Raw genomic sequence first — 17,561 nt, forward strand, 5'->3', positions numbered from 1 at the left:
TGGAGAATTTTGAACATTACTTTACTAGCATGTGAGATGAGTGTAATTGTGTGGTAGTTTGAGCATTCTTTGGCATTGCCTTTCTTTGGGATTGAAATGAAAACTGACCTTTTCCAGTCCTGTGGCCACTGCTGAGTTTTCCAAATTTGCTGGCATATTGAGTGCAGCACTTTCACAGCATCATCTTTTAGGATTTGAAATAGCTCAACTGGAATTCCATCACCTCCACTAGCTTTGTTTGTAGTGATGCTTCCTAAGGCCCACTTGACTTCACATTCCAGGATATCTGACTCTAGGTGAGTGATCACACCATCATAATTATCTGGGTCATGAAGATCTTTTTTGTACTTCTTCTGTGTATTCTTGCCACCTCTTCTTAGTATCTTTTGCTTCTGTTAGGTCCATACCATTTCTGTCCTTTATTGAGCCCATCTTTGCATAAAATTTTCCCTTGGTATCTCTAATTTTCTTGAAGAGATCTCTAGTCTTTCCCATTCTATTGTTTTCCTCTATTTCTTTGCACTGATTACTGAGGAAGGCTTTCTTATCTCTCCTTGCTATTTGTTGGAACTCTGCATTCAAACAGGTATATCTTTCCGTTTCTCCTGTGTTTTTTGCTTCTCTTCTTTTCATACCTATTTGTAAGGCCTCCTCAGGCAGCCATTTTGCCTTTTTGCATTTCTTTTTCTTGGGGATGGTCTTGATCACTGCCTCCAGTATAATGTCACGAACCTCTATCCATAGTTCATCAGGTACTCTGTAACATTGATTACTCATCTATTAGAAGGTTGTTTTTCAGTCACTAAGTCATGTCTAACTCTTTGCCACCCAATGAATAGCAGCACACCAAGATTCCCTGTCCTTCACTATCTCTCAGAGTTTGCTCAATCTCATGTCCGTTGAGTCGATGATGCCATCCAATTATGTCATCCTTTGTTGCCCTCTTCTCCTCCTCCCCTCAATCTTTCCCAACATCAGCATCTTTTCAAATGAGTTGGCTCTTCCCATTAGGTAGCCAAAGTATTAAAAGGGTATTATGTGATATCTTGCCATATTTAACTTAATCCTCAAATGGGAAGATTATAGTCTAGATAATTAAAAGAAAGTTGTTTCTGAATGATCTTTCTTTCTACATAGACAGTGGAGATGTGGCCACTGTCACCATAGAATTACTCAAGATCCTTTCTCAATAGTTTGGATTTACGTAACTTTGTGAGTGAATATATTTTAGTATAATTCTAGATAGATTTATGTAACATAACTTCATTTTTCTAATTTAAGACAATTTTTGAACTAACAAATCTTTTTTGAGGGTGGGTGTCATGGTTTCCTAGGATGAAAGTGTCTCTTGAAGGGTTCACCAGTTGTTGTTTTTCCTATTTTATTTCAAAGTCACTAAATTAATTTCCTTTCAGTTAAATACATTGTTATATTAAATACATCTATGTTTCCAGTTCATGACAATTCTAATATTATTATTACTATAAAATATTCAAATGACACAACATATCAAATTATATCATATTATACTTAGATGTAGTTTGACCTTTAAAAATTGGCATAAATGCAAATCCAAACTACAATGAGACATCATCTCATACCTGTTAGGATGGCTATTGTCAAAGACTCAAGACATAAAAAATGTTGGAGCGGATATGGAGAAAGGGAGTCTTGTGCACTGTAGATGGAAATGGAAATTGGTGCCAACACTGTGGAAAACAATATAGAATGTCTCCCCCAAAATAAAAATAGAACTACTATCAGATCAGATCAGATCAGTCGCTCAGTCATGTCTGACTCTTTGTGACCCCATGAATTGCAGCACGCCAGGCTTCCCTGTCCATCACCAACTCCCGGAGTTCACTCAGACTCACGTCCATCGAGTCAGTGATGCCATCCAGCCATCTCATCCTCTGTCGTCCCTTTCTCCTCCTGCCCCCAATCCCTCCCAGCATCAGGGTCTTTTCCAAAGAGTCAACACTTCGCATGAGGTGGCCAAAGTACTGGAGTTTCAGCTTTAGCATCATTCCTTCCAAAGAAATCCCAGGGCTGATCTCCTTCAGAATGGACTGGTTGGATCTCCTTGCAGTCCAAGGGACTCTCAAGAGTCTTCTCCAACACCACAGTTCAAAAGCATCAATTCTTCGGCGCTCAGCCTTCTTCACAGTCCAACTCTCACATCCATACATGACCACAGGAAAAACCATAGCCTTGACTAGACAGACCTTTGTTGGCAAAGTAATCTCTCTGCTTTTTAATATGCTGTCTAGGTTGGACATAAGATACAGCAATTCTACTTCTAGGTATTCATCTGAAGGAAACTAAAATACTAACTCAAGTGGATACATTCACCCCCGTGTTCATAGTGGCACTGTTTACAATAGCCAAGACATAGAAGCAGCTTAAATTATCATCAACAGATAAGTGGATAAGTGGAATATTATTCAGGTATAAGAAACAAGGAAATCTTGCCATTGTGACAGCATCGATGGAACTTAAAGGCATTATGCTAAGTGAAATAAATCAGAAAAAGACAACATATGATGTCACATAAATGTGAAATCTAAAAACAAAAACAACACTGAATTCATAGATCTAGAGAACAGATAGGTGGTTGCCAGAGATGAGGTTGGGGGTGGCTGAAAGGTACAAACTTGCAGTTATAAAATAATTCCTGGGGATGTAATATACAGCATGGTGACTATATGTATAGTACTGTATTATATATTTGAATGTTGCTAAAAAATAGAATTTAAAAGTTCTCTTCACAAGAAAAAAAATTTGAACTGTGTGTGGTGATGAATGTTAATTAGACTTCTTGTGATGATAATTTCACAATATATACATATATAAAAATCATTAAGTTGTACATTTGAAGCATATATTGTTACATATCAATTATATCTCAATAAAAGTTATAATGTTTTACATTGTCAGTTTTGGTTCATTATTTGAATAAATTTGATCATATTAATTTTTGAGATATATTAATAGCTCTGAATAAACTCCAGGGAAATCATTTGACGCTGGTAGATTCAAACTTTAGTGGTCAGTAGGAGTTGTCTCCAAGTTACATCTAGACACGATATTTTACTTAACCTATCCTTTACTAAAATTGATGTCTGGACTTTGGGTCTAGATGACAGTGTTAAAACAATAAAGATTTTTGAGGAATAACCATACTGTATTGTAGAACTTTAAATAACAATGGTCTAATCTTGCTTTCTTTTAGTCAGGAAGTAGAAGAGGAAGAACTTTAGGAAATGGTAGCATTCTTTCTTGCCTCTTTTTGTTTGTTACTAGCAAACTCAGTAAGCTGAAGGTTTTTTTTTTTTTCCCTTACACAGGTTTGGGATGAAAATCTTGCAAAGTCTGCAGAGGCTTGGGCAGCTACCTGCATTTGGGACCATGGACCTTCTTACTTACTGAGATTTTTGGGTCAAAATCTATCTGTACGAACTGGAAGGTAAGAAATAGTTTCACTAATACTGTTTATCCAGATAACTTTATTGATAACTTTATTGCCTATGGACTCCAAGTGTTAGTAGTGTCAATTTCAAGTAACGTCTACAGGTATTTATTGAGAACTCACTATATGCCAGTCACTGATGCTTGGCCTATGACTGTTTTAGATGTCTTAAAAAATTATTTAAATTTTTAAAAAAGCCTAAAAAAACCCCCAGTTTTCTCTTTCACCCTTGGAACACCATCCCTTAATCTATTCTACACTGCTGCTGCTGCTGCTAAGTCACTTCAGTCGTGTCCGACTCTGTGCGACCCATAGACCGCAGCCCTCCAGGCTCCCACGTCCTAGGGATTCTCCAGGCAAGAACACTGGAGTGGGTTGCCATTTCCTTCTCCAATGCATGAAAGTGAAAAGTGAATTCTACACTAATCTCACAGAGTCTTTGAAAGAATCAGGTTGTATCCTTATCCTATCGCTTCTAGTTCAGAAAAATCCCTTGATAGTGGCAGAAGCCATTATTATGTATGCAGCTTTCCCATGTTTGCATATTCCTATATATGTGTTATACAAATTCAATGTATTTACATGCATATGTACATATACATATGCACATATATGTATATGCAAGTATATGCAACTGTGAATGAAGCTGCTTCCGGTAACAGGATAATTTTTCTGCACTGTGAGAGGTCATCATCCAACATTCAAAGACTCATTCCCTTCCATAGAGGGGAGAAAAATCGGGTGAATTCTCACTAAATTAAAATGATACAACTTTAAGGGGGGAAATCACTCTGAGTCTAGTATCACAGTTTTTTTTAATATCTAATTTTTAATTATGTATAAGGTTCCAATGGAAGACATTTCTGACATTGGTAAATATAAGGTAAAGATGATAATTCCCGAAAGATTTGCATTTCTCTTTTTGAAACAACCAGACTCATACTTAAACAAATATAGGATCACTTGCTCCAGGCCTGAACATTTTCATGCTTGGCTCTACTGGGAGGAACAGAGGATTCTGCTGGGTGGTGATGGTTATTGTGAGGGGGTGGATATGCTCTTGATTTGCCATTAATAGCCTGCAAAAGAACAATTAACTTGTAATTTAGTGTGAGTCCACTACACATTGCCACTGCTGAACTGTGAGTTCTCATTGTGTTTCTTGATATTTAGATACCGCTCTATTCTCCAGTTGGTCAAGCCATGGTATGATGAAGTGAAAGACTACGCCTTTCCATATCCCCAGGATTGCAATCCCCGATGTCCTATGAGATGTTTCGGCCCCATGTGCACACATTATACACAGGTTATTTTGCCTTGTTCAGTTCTGATTCATTCTTTTTTAAAAAACGCTCTTTCGATTTTGGTGAACCTGTGTTTTCTTAACTCCTGATCCTAATAATGGTATATTGGTTTACTTTCTCAGATGGTTTGGGCCACCTCCAATCGAATAGGATGTGCAATTCATACTTGTCAGAACATGAATGTTTGGGGAGCTGTATGGCGCCGTGCAGTTTATTTGGTATGCAACTATGCCCCAAAGTAAGTATCTGGTTGGCTTCTACTTCCTGAAATCCTTAATGATGTTAAATATCTTCAGTCTGATAGATATTTTTAACAGGTAAATAATATGAGTAAGACTTAACTAACAAGCTCAGATCCTCAAATCTTCCATCTTCTCATATATCAAAAAAGTTAAAAGCTGAAAGATTTCTTTTCACAAGGATTCTAGATTAACATTTTGGACAAGACAATTTGTGATTTGGAGATTCACTAAATTCTCCTCCTCATCTTTCTTTAGACCTGGTAATTATAAAATAAACATGTGATTCCAGGCTTTTGATAGCTTATATAAAAGTCTCAGGCAAAGATCTTCTAGGGAATTTATCAACACCACAGTATTCTCATCAATCATTCCTAGAATGTTGGCTTAACTTTTTCACTAGGAAAAGAAAACAAGCACTTCTTCTTTCTTTTAAGGGTAGAATTAAAATCACAGTTTATTTTTTCCATAGGTGGTTAAGGAGGCATTCAGAATCAGAAGGGAAAATTTAAATGCTATGACATCTTTTTAATGAAAGCTGTGCCATGATTTAAACTATATAAAATAAAAAATTCAGTAATTTCATCCTGTGGCACACATTAAAATTGTATATTTCATATTGTGAAAATTGATCAAATATTGTAAAATATAGTTGTATTTTATATTTATGAGCATTCTTTTGTATTATGAAGATAAACAAGCATTTGTTGACATTTGATAAAATGCCTTTTTGATAACAATGACTCTTTGGATAAAGTGTTCCAGTATTTATACATGAGTCTTTTCCCTTTTGGAGTAAATACTAAAATGTGCAAAGGATTTATGACACGCCTGGTGTCTTCCAAAGTAAGTCCCAAACAAAGATTTTTCTCCAGCTTTGCCAGTATGGGGAGGGAATGAGAAAACGTTTCACAAATAACTGCATTACTCATTTATATGGTTGTATGCCAGGGGCAGTGTTTTTGCAAAGTTAGAAAAATAGCGATTTTCCCAATGGTCTCCTCTCCACAGTTATTAGAATAGTAAGATTTGGAAAGTAAAATGTGACTGCATCATGAAAAGCATTAAAACTGTGCATTTGTTTGATATTTTCAGTTATGCACCTTATATTTTCCTATTAAGACTCTAACTCTTCTTTCTGACATAAATAGGCCAGGCAGTTCTCTAGTGAAAGAGGCTTTTATTACATTCATTTGGCTATTCTGTTTTTGGCCAATGATGGGATTTTTGCAATATTATTGATGAGATGTCTGATTGTTTTGTGTCTAAGAGATTAAGATATTGTGTTAGTATGGTGTATTTGCTGTAACAGAGAACCATTTTTTGAAACAGGCAGTGAAGAAAGTTTAAAAATTCCGACTGATAGTTGAATAGCAGCATAAAGTTATCTCAAGCCAAACTGTTTATCAGGGAAAAAAGAAATACAGGGTTGGGTGGTGGTTGGGGGTCGGGTGGTTGGAGAGAAAGAGAGAGAAATGAGAGAATGAAAATGAATTAGCCTGAAAGGATAAAAATTAAAATATGTTTATCCACTGACTGATTTACTATTGAATATGGGGCTTCCCCAATGGCTCAATATTTTAGCTTTTCCACTGTTGTTTTATCTTCAACCCACCACACACCACATTTTCTCCTGACCATTCGGTTTCCTTCACACTTCTGGCTCTGTGGTTATCTGTTAGTACTGTAGTTACTAATCACCATGCTACTGTAAATAAATCCATTGCTTCCTCCATCATAGCTAAAAGAGCTTAGTAACAGTAAGACGTTGTGACTGTTTTTATCCTAAATGCTGAATTTGGTGTATCATTATGGCCATCAAGATGAAGGAAAATATTGACAACATTCAGTTAAATGTGTTCAGCATTATTTTAAAAAATTAACAGTATTGCTAAAAATTATAACCGTGAGTTTACATATGGGAAAATGTTTTGGAATCATCTTTAATGGCTGCTTCTGTAAGCCACTATTCTCTGAGTTTTCCATGTCTCATTTTATGAATACTGAGAATCTAAACTATTCAACTTTAGAAAGAAATCCTTTGAACTCTTAAAACCTATTTTTTGTGCTTATGACAACTTCTTGCTCATGTCACCATTTCTAAGCCTCCCCGAATTGTATATATACTGTATATGGGCTTCCCAGGCGGCACTAGTGGTAAAGAACCCACCTGCCAATGCAAGAGACGTAAGAGAGGAAGCTTTGATCCCTGGATCGGGAAGATCCCCTGGAGAAGGAAATGACAACCTGTTCCAGTTTTCTTGCCTGGAAAATCTCATGTACTGGGCTACAGTCCATGGGGTCCTAAAGAACTGAACACAACAGTGACTGAGCACATACACAGTTTTATATATATATATATATGTATATGTTTATATTTTACTATCTTTATAATAGCATTAGCATGACTTTTTAAAAAGTACATTTAAGAGGACACAGCGTATGTGTTCTGGAAGGCTGCAGTAGGAAAGAGGCAGCTGTGGTGGATAGAGCATCAAGTCAGATGTGGGTTGACTAATAATGTCACCATGCATTGTAAATTATTGTAAATTAACATGATATTAACTTACTCAGAAAGAAAGTATTTTTAAAGTAAGATATATAGAATAAATTGCTACAGAAATAAGAAATGGATGTAACTTTCAGTGCTTTTCTAAAAATGACACACTTCTGAAAATTTCATCACATGTCAATGTGTGATCATGTGCTTAAGGGCAATCAGATTTTAAAAAATGAGCAAGTAACACTTATGCTCTCTTCTTTTTTTTCCTAGGGGCAACTGGATCGGAGAAGCACCATATAAAGTAGGGGTACCATGTTCAGCTTGCCCTCCAAGTTATGGAGGGTCTTGTACTGACAATCTCTGCTTTCCAGGTGTAACGTCAAACTACCTGTATTGGTTTAAATAAGCTTATCTTTTCCTCCAGGAAATATAGTGGTTTCTGGGAATCATAGGCATATATATATATTGAGTTTTGCACATACTATACATATTTTATCATAATCTTGTTTTCCTTTTATTATTCATTGTAAAGATTAGTGTTTATCTTGTATGTTTGTTTAATCCTTTGAGGTAATCAAACATCCATTTCTATTTTCTGACCTCTAAGTCTAAATTAAAATACTGTATATGTAGTATTGACATAGTTGATGCATCCAATTCCAAAGCTTGTTTTCCGAAGAAATTATGTTACATTCCTAACAAATAGAACATATATTTGGCCTATAAATACACATACATACATAATTTGATTTTGTAGTTAGCTTGGAGGAATTTTTTAAAAATCCTATTGTAAACAATATGTTAGGTGGTAGGACATCTCCTGCACCCATTTCTTTAATATCCCAAAACTGATCATTAGCAAACTACTAATAAAACTCCATGATATCTAGATATAATAATTTAATTAAGAACCACAGATTTCATTATGGAAATATTTTATTTGGGTCCACCAAAAGATATTCTCAATTTATGTAAGGTTGAACACATTTATTTTGCTTAACCTCTTTTATTGAACCAGTAATCATGTGTGGAGTGGTTATGATGGGCAAGGCACTCTGCTAGTTATGTTCTGATCATGCAAGGATAACAAGACATAATTCCTGTCTTCAAGAAGCTCACAAAAATATTCAGGAAATAATGCAGCCTAATTATTGGGTTGCCCAAAAAGTTTGTTCGGGTTTTTCTGTGATGTTACGGGGAAACAAATGAACTTTTTGGCCAACTCAATATCTTGCTGTAAAAATGTTATTTTGTTAACAAATTGATTTTTCATGTAAATTTGAGGAAGTGAACCCAACGATGTTCACGTGTAGGTGGAATAGATGATAGGCCACGCCGTGTAATATGTAAGTCTCCTGGTTAGCATGAAAATGTAGCTATAGTACTTGGAACTAAATGAGGCAGGGAAGAACGAACAACCGTGAGTGTAAATAGTTGTTTTGGAAGATGGAAAACAAGACCTAAGTGAACTGACGAGGTCCAAGAGAAGTAAGATTCAGGAGACAGGCATGCAAACCCACGGAAATAGGGTTACCACACACGCGCGCGCGCACACACACACACACACACACACACACACATACGGAGAGCCTCAGAAAGGCATATCCTGAAGGTTTAGTATACCTTGAAGCCTGTGAGCAGTAGGAGAGGGATACCAGAAAGAAACATGCAGGTGCCAAGGATATTTCCTGCTCTTCATTGTTCTGCTTGTCCTTATTTGATGAGAATTATTCAGCATGAGGGTCCTTGAGTATCATGTGAAAATCTCATGTACACACCACAGACAGCTATGATTTTGTGAAAGGGGCCTCTTCAGATGATTTTCTAAGCACTAAGTACCAAATTTTATTACCATATCTAAGTAGAATATTTTTCAGTTCTGCATTAAGTTTGCGTGTGTGCATGCTCAGTTGCTTCAGTGGTGTCTGACTCTTGCAATCCTGTGGACTGTAGCCCACCAGCCTCCTTTGTCCATAGGATTCTCCAGGCAAGAATACTGGAGTGGGTTGCCATTTCCTTCTCCAGGGGATCTTTCTGAATTAGAGATTGAACTTGCATCTCCTGTGTCTCCTGCATTGGCAGGTGGATTCTTTACCACTGAACAAACTGGGAAGCCCCAAAAGTGAAGCATGGTGGAAAGCAAATCACTGTGAAAGTTTCACTCATGTGATTTTGGAAATGTTCATTTCCAAATCACTTTCAGAGAGGAGAAAGTCAACACATGGATCAAGACACTTAACACATTACATTTTACATGTGCATGCGTGTGTGTGTATGTGTGTGTGTGTGTGTGTGGTTCAAGTTATATAATGCTGCAGTAGAATTACAGAATCAGTAAACACAATTAGTTCCAGAGTACAAATAACAGAAGGAAGCTACTTGTTTAAAATTCTCTACACATTTGCAGTTTCTTAGTTTAGATTCATTGAAAGATGACAGATAGTTAATTAAATCCAATGGGGGATTATCCAGCATCTGGAGTTCAGGTTTTCATGATGACAAATAATTGGCCAGATTTCTTTCACACATTGAATCTGACCAAATGTTTTCCTATCAAATGACTTTGCTTTTGTGGGAACATATATAGACTTTATTAAAAATAAGTATTTTTGGAGACTAATATGAAGAACAGAAATAACAGTAAGAGTCAGGTCTCAAATCAACTTTTAGCTAATATATACAGGCAATTGGAGAGAAAACTCATTAGTGGAATATTTGTTTCCTTTATCTAGATAGTCTTTCTTGAGTTTCCTAAACTAGTTCTACAGAAGTAGTAAAATAACTATTAAACCAAAAAAATGGTTTTAATCAGTTCCATCCTATTGCTGGTTTACTTGTGTGGCTTGATTTCTCAGGTCTCAAAAAGAATAATGCTATTTGCCACATGATTCACAGAAGTTCATTTGAAGGTAAAATTACCATATTAATAGAAAATCATGAATATTAAAATGATCATTAATGTTGTGAAGCTTTTATTTGAGATAAAATTAAGTCTTTCATGAGCTCCTCTTTGGCAGAAATTCTGTCTTATCTTTGTGTATTTATACCAGCTTCTTATATAATGGCTATAGTGTAATAAGTTTTTATATGAATGGGTTTTTAGAATTAACTCAACAGTCTAGTATTGCAAGAATTAGAGGAACCTCACCTTTCCATATTTCATTAAGACAAAAATGTCTTAAATACAAAGCTTTGAGTGCATCAACAATCCAGATAAAGCACCAAATATATCAGATTAAGACTAGGAACCACATACTCATAAACTTGTACACAACAGTCCTTTCCAAATATAAGTTTATTTATAACTTAACAACTGAGCTGAAAATGTAACGGGTATATTTGTTATTCTATCTGTGCTTCTTAAAGTTAGTAATATAAAGTGGCCATGTGAAATGTTTTATTTTCTAGGCTAAACCAAATGAACGTTTGCTTGAACCAACCCAGAGGGTCATACTTTTCACAGCATGCAACAATGGTGCTGGGGTAGCTGTTTCTCACTGTAACCCCCAAAGGGAAAAAGGGTCTGGGCAGAAGCTATTTCATAAAAGCAGCTTTAAATAGTATTGAGGTTTTCATTTCAATAGGTTTCATTCGACATGGTGATTGGCATACATACTCTACAGCGTTGAATTTTATCTTTGGTATGGATTTTTCATTACATCCTTTATTCAGTAGAAAAATTAAAAAAATTCTGTCATAACATCAATTTTTTTGGCTTCCATGTCATCAAAAGACTGGAAAAATTACAAGTTGATCTGTTAAACTGATGGATTCCTTTACAGAATTGTATTTGAGTTGTGTAGGCATACTCTTAATGTTCCTGGTTATGGTAGGTAAGTTTGCTTTTAAAATGTGGCAGAAACAATTTTCATTGTTATCATGTTTTGTTGGTTTTTTTCCCTGTCCTGTAGTCTAAGCAGCATCACTTCCGTGGTCCGTTAGGACTTCCCTACCAAGTTCACTTGGCAGTTCATTCGAAACTTTTGTGGAAATACTCATTTGAAAGTTCCATGAAGTTTTAGCACAGAACTGACCAAACAGTAGGGAAAATTCAATCAGTATAATTTACTCAGAATATTTGAATTGAAACAATATATATTTTTCTCATTAGTATATGCTTGTGTTAGATCAACTTACAACATCTACATAAGCAATCAAAAACATATTTAGGCCAGTTCAAGTGTTCTGTGCTCATATCCTGCCTATTAAGTGAATACATAAGTTAAACAGATCATTTGAATGCGTTCAGGAAGGAAAAGTAATGCTTAAACTGGGGTCTGTTTTCTCCCCCTTGTATAACAACATTCCCAATGTTCTGCAGTAGCATAGGACACCAATCTTGGATTCCTATTCCATAGGAAGCCGTTTCCTATGGAAGTGTTTAGGAAGAGTAAAATTAGATTTCTATCAATGTCTAAAATTATCTTTGTTTTATATTTGCATTTTTTTGTATTGTTATATGTGTGAGGAAAGACATTTAAACACATGCAAAATGATTTTTTAAAATTCTTTCATCTTCTAACTTTGACTTATGAGAGGTCAGTCAACAACTTAGAAAGTTACACAGTTCACTGGTTAATGGTGCTGAAAATTCATTACAACCACCATATACTTGCTTTAATTTTGAAGTTTCTTTGCAATTAATGTTTTTAATAAGTGTGAACTATCAGTATCTATTCTGGTGCTATATATGTGGTGCTAAATGAATTGTTAGTGTTAGTAGGTTAAGAAGTCTCTTTTTATTCATAGTTACAAATGATGTCCTTTCAATTTCTGATTTAGAAATCTTAATAACGTCCTGTTAAATGAATCTTAACCAAAATAAGCCAGTGTGCTCTATTTTTATATAATAATCCAACATTATTTGGGTGTTACAAAATGTAAATATATTTCTTAGAAGTTATTCATCTTTTTAAATAGCGTTTTTAAACTTGGAATGTAAAATTCAAGTTATCAACTAAAGGTTAGATTGCACCTACACCAACCGTGCTTCAGGCACTGGCGCCCTCTGGTGGTTGTAAGAACAAATTCTTGATGGCAACTTGGCCTGCCAATAAAACCATTTCTTCAGTTCAATGAAAATTTAAGTTGCATAATATTAAATTCTTGGATACTCTGTAACTCTGATGACATTAAAGATGCTTGATTCTATTTAAATAATTTTCTAGGAGGGTAATACATATATCTTGACATCCATTTTCCTAAATAATAATAATTTTTATGGCATTCTAGTCCTGAGGTGCTTATTAACAGTGTTCTTTTTTTGAACTAGGTATTAATAAAATATATTTTAAATTTTGTTTACATCATAAATACGATAAGAGGTAAAACTAATGAAGAGAACTTTTTCACTTTAAGTGATCATTTATTTTTATATATTAAAACAATTTTCATATATCAAAAGATTCTCCATTTTTACTTGTTGATCTATAATTTGATAATGCTCTTTGGTCATACTATTGAGCTAATTATGACATTTTATTGTTCTATTCAAATTCCTTCTGGACTTAAAAATATACATAAAAATTTAGGATTATATCCTCTGTAACTAATGAAAGCAACATTTTTAGATAACCTTTCACTTGAGTTGTGCAGTTCACTAAGTGTGATAATCTGTTTCAACAAAGATATTTCTTAAACTGTGTTAGCATAACCAAATGAAATATACTTTAAAGCAGTTTCCCATGTTAGTATTTTCAAATGTATTTTAAAGCAATAAACCCTTTGTATGATCTCAATCCTATACAAAGCTCCAATATATAATATGCATAACATGGATTAAACCTTCTCCAGTGCCTTGGAAGTTTCTTCCAAGAGCCCTAGGATTCCATAAAACCACTAGGAAAACATTGATCAAAGTCATCCAGTTCTCCCCATTTTCTCAAAAGAAATCAACTAATTAAAGACCAAAAAAAAAAAAAATGGAGACCCTAAAAGTTTTGCAATGGTTATCTTAAATTCTTAAGTACCCACTTCACTTTGCGTGTGTTAGAAGTCAAACTAATTGATGGAGCATTTAACACTGATTTTAACTGGTGCTTGGTTATAGATTACAGCATCTTGTGCTTTGTTATTTGACAAACAGAATTTTGGTATCATAATATTTTGAGAATTAGAGATAATTGTAATGCACATAGAACATGTTTAAAAATATCTGAATGCTTCAAATATGTACATAATCCTAAAATAGATTGTATCATTTTAGATTTTTTAAAAGATTAATTTGATATTTTTTATTCGTTACCTAATACTGTGGCAGTAAAAGGTGCCTTTGATGTTGTGATATAATGTCATGAATGTGTACATACATAAAACCTGTGTAAACCTCTGACTTTATAAAGCATAACAAGTGTAGCTTTTTGAGCCCCACTATATTATTTTTCCTTCAATAAAATATTATAATTAATTGTTTTGTGTTTAAGATTTTAATTCATAATTGATGAATTTAATTATTTCCTGATTTTCAATAGTTTTACAATAGTAAAACTTTCTTGCCTTCCCTGCCTCCTTCCTTCCTTCTTCCATTCTTTTTTTATTTAATTCCACAAAATATTTTGAGACCCCAATGCAAAAGACATTTCCATGGAGAAAGAGGAGAAGAACATTATGTTAAGAAGTTCTGAAAAAAAAAAAAAAAGAAGTTCTGGCTGAGAAAAACTGCAGTAGTTGAACATAAATATTTCCATGTTTCATACTGAGGGCAAGAAGAGAAACCATAGGCATTCCTATGGGGGGATGCACCATGTCTGGTCACTAGTTGGACCAAGAAGGCTGGTGTTTTACAGATGGTTCTGCCTTGCAGCAGGCAAATTTTCCCTCTGGTGAGACGGGAGAGCTCCCAGGCCAGTTCACCACTGATGTTCAGTTGCCAAGTCTGCAACCTGAACTGTAGCATGCCAGGCTTCCCTGCCCTTCACTATCTCCCGGAGTTTGCTCTAACTCAGGTTCATTGAGTCAGTGATGCTATCTACTCATCTCATCCTCTGCCGCCCCCTTCTCCTCTTGCTCTCAATCTTTCCCAGCATCAGAGTCTTTTCCAATGAGTTGGCTCTTCTCATCAGGTGGTCAAAGTATTTGAGCTTAGGCTTCAGCATCAGTCCTTTCAATGATTATTCAGGTTGATTTCCTTTAGGATTGACTGGTTTGATCTCCTTGCAGTCCAAGGGACTCTCAGGAGTCTTCTCCAGCACCACAGTTTGAAGGCATCAATTTTTCAGCACTCAACCTTCTTTATGGTCCAACACTCACATCCATACATGACTACTGGGAAACCCATAGCTTTGACTGTTTGGACCTCCGTCAGCAGAGTGATGTCTCTGCTTCTTAGTATGCTCTCTAGGTTTTTCCTAGCTTTCCTTCCAAGGAGCAAATGTGTTAATTTTATGGCCACAGTCAACATCCACAGAGATTTAGGAGTCTAAGAAAATAAAATCTGTCACTCCTTCCACTTTTCCCCCTTCTATTTGCCTTGAAGTGGTGGTACCGGATGCCATGATCTTAGTTTTTTGAATGATGAATTTTAAGCCAGGTTTTCCACTTCCCTCTTTCACCCTCATGAAGAGGCTCTTTAGGTCCTCTTCACTTTCTGCCATTAGAGTGGTATCATCTGCATATCTGAGGTGGTTATTTCTCCCAGCAATCTTAATTGCAGCTTGTGATTCATGATTCATCCAGCCCAGCATTTCACATGATGTACTCTGCATATAAGTTATTAATAAATAAACAGGGTGACAGTATACAACCTTGTACTCTTTCCCAGTTATGAACCGGTTGTTCCATGTTCAGTTCTAACTGTTGCTTCTTGATCCACATATGGGAGACAGGTAAGGTGATCGGGCATTCCCATCTCTTTAAGAATTTTCCACAGTTTCTTGTGATCCACACAATCAAAGGCTTTAGTGTAGTCAATAAAGCAGAAGTAGATGTTTTTCTGGAATGCCTTTGCTTTCTCCATGATACAGCAAATGTTGGCAATTTGATTTCTGGTTCCTACATTTGTTTAAATATTTTACTTATCTCTATTTCATAGTGCACACATACTAGTGCACAGAAAACTGTCTAGTATATATTAGCATGTGGTATATTTATATTGTTTATAGTGGGAGTCAAGATCTAGAACTTTCTACAAATAAGGGTGCACAACCAACAGTTTGGAGGAAACAGGTCTAAAGCCTGGCAGCTTCCCAGCATGTTTCTCTGCTTCCCACCACAATATGGCATCTGCATCGCTCTTTTTGAAAATAAAGCACATCTAATGACTCTCCTACACAACACCTTCCAAAGACATCCCCAAGCATTTAATAAAACACAGTGCTTTATCACCACTTATGGCTTGGCTGGCTTCTACCTCGTTCTCCAACATCCTTCTCTCCCATTCTCCCTGCAGCTCACTCTGCACCGACTTCTCTTCTTCCCTTTTGCCAAGTTCATCCCCACCTCAGACTTTTCTCTTGTTCTACAAACAGACTGGGACATTATTCTGCCAGACAGTCACAACGGTTTCTTTCTCTCTCACTTCAGTATGGGCCCCCTTCCAATTGACACTTTTCTGCCCTCCATATCTCTCCTGCCAGAATGTAAGCCTCTTTGAAGGAAGGAAACTTGCTTGTTTATTGCTATATTTATTGATGTATGTCAAGACCCTAGTTAAGTGCCCAATAAATATGTGTTAGGCAGACCAATGAATGAATGCAGTTGTAAAGGTTAAATGAAGTAATTATGTAAAGCACTGCATGCACACTCTTCCTGATAAGGAATAAACAAAAAAAAATCATTATTTTTACCATCACTATAATTTTTTCATGGTGTTCTTAAATATGACAAGGGATCTATGGGTTCTCTATCCCTAGAGAGTATGTGCTAACATAATTAGTTTACCACAAAAGCGATTAAACAACCCTATTTTCTCAGAAAAACAGTATCTTTTATCCTTTAAATGACTTAAAAAAAATCTGAAGCTAAAATCAGATTTTTATTAAATTAATGTCTTTTGAGGAACAGGTCCATGCAGTCTAAATGGTTAACTTAAGATATGGATTGCTTGAAGAGACATTTTTATGTTGGCCCCTGATTTCACCCTCATATGTCAAATGAATGTGGCAACCACTACACTGCAGAAATAGATAAGACTTCATTTTTATTTGAAGAAGAATGAGGCAAACTATGCAGGTTTTGAGAAAAGAGCAAGGAGTTCTTCAGCCTTTCCTCCATCATTTGTGCTGAAGAATGAGGGTAGGCCAGAGAGGGGAAAAAAAAAGAACAACAAGTGAGAAGTATGTGAAGGGCTGCATTTGCTCAGTGATTCCATTTGAATCAAATCAGTAAATAATAAAATTGATTGCTATGTTTGAAATCTGGGTCTTTTCCCTGTAGCTTTAGTGAGGTGCTGAACACATAACACAGAGGAAGTAAGAATTCTATTTCAACTGGATTCATGAACTTGAGACATTAAACCAATTGAAACAGTCATACAGAAAAAAAAATCTAAGAACATGAGACACCTTTTTGGAGATAGAAAACAAAACGACAAATCATATTATATAGTATAATGATGATATCAATAGTATTTATATTAATGTTTTCAGGTAAATTATAAATAATTCTTAAAATATAATGTCTATGTATTTTTAATATTTTCCCTAGTTATTAAAAAGCAGCCTCATTATAGTAACAGGTAGACCTTTGTTATCTTTATGCATAAGGAAACATGATTTTTCAGTAGTGCTTCTCAATAGGAATGATGTTGACATTTGGGTGGGAAAATATTTTGTCCTGAGGGACTCCCATTCCCAATAGGCATTTATCACGCCTGAATCCTCAAAACACAAAATGCCTTATAGAATCTTCTCCAGTTTCGACAAAATGTGACAACCAAATTACCTGTACACATTCTTAAGCACCTTCCTGGGGGTGTAAGGGTGGAGTAATACCCCTAAGTAAGCATCATTGATAGAGACATTCATGAGTGAAAAATCAAAACCAAACAAGTCTGACTGATGCATCAAACTCCTTATATAGGCTGCTCATTCCTGTATGTTGTAATTATG

General features: G+C 35.5%; 1 protein-coding gene across 2 annotated transcripts in view; it reads left to right on the forward strand.

Annotated features, from left to right (window-relative positions):
- The window catches only part of PI15 (peptidase inhibitor 15), a 36,367-nt gene extending 22,448 nt beyond the window's left edge, over nucleotides 1-13,919 (forward strand). For both annotated transcript variants that reach the window (XM_010845873.1, XM_010845872.1), the window contains exons 3-6: nucleotides 3,348-3,466; nucleotides 4,643-4,775; nucleotides 4,896-5,011; nucleotides 7,786-13,919. In XM_010845873.1, the coding sequence (XP_010844175.1) occupies nucleotides 3,348-3,466; nucleotides 4,643-4,775; nucleotides 4,896-5,011; nucleotides 7,786-7,921 (504 nt within the window). In that variant the 3' untranslated portion in view covers nucleotides 7,922-13,919. The remainder of the gene's footprint in view (nucleotides 1-3,347; nucleotides 3,467-4,642; nucleotides 4,776-4,895; nucleotides 5,012-7,785) is intronic.
- The last annotated feature ends 3,642 nt before the right edge of the window (nucleotides 13,920-17,561 follow it).

Source organism: Bison bison, unplaced genomic scaffold (assembly GCF_000754665.1).
Source record: "Bison bison bison isolate TAMUID 2011002044 unplaced genomic scaffold, Bison_UMD1.0 scf7180017864226, whole genome shotgun sequence".
NCBI classification, from domain to species: Eukaryota; Metazoa; Chordata; class Mammalia; order Artiodactyla; family Bovidae; genus Bison; species Bison bison.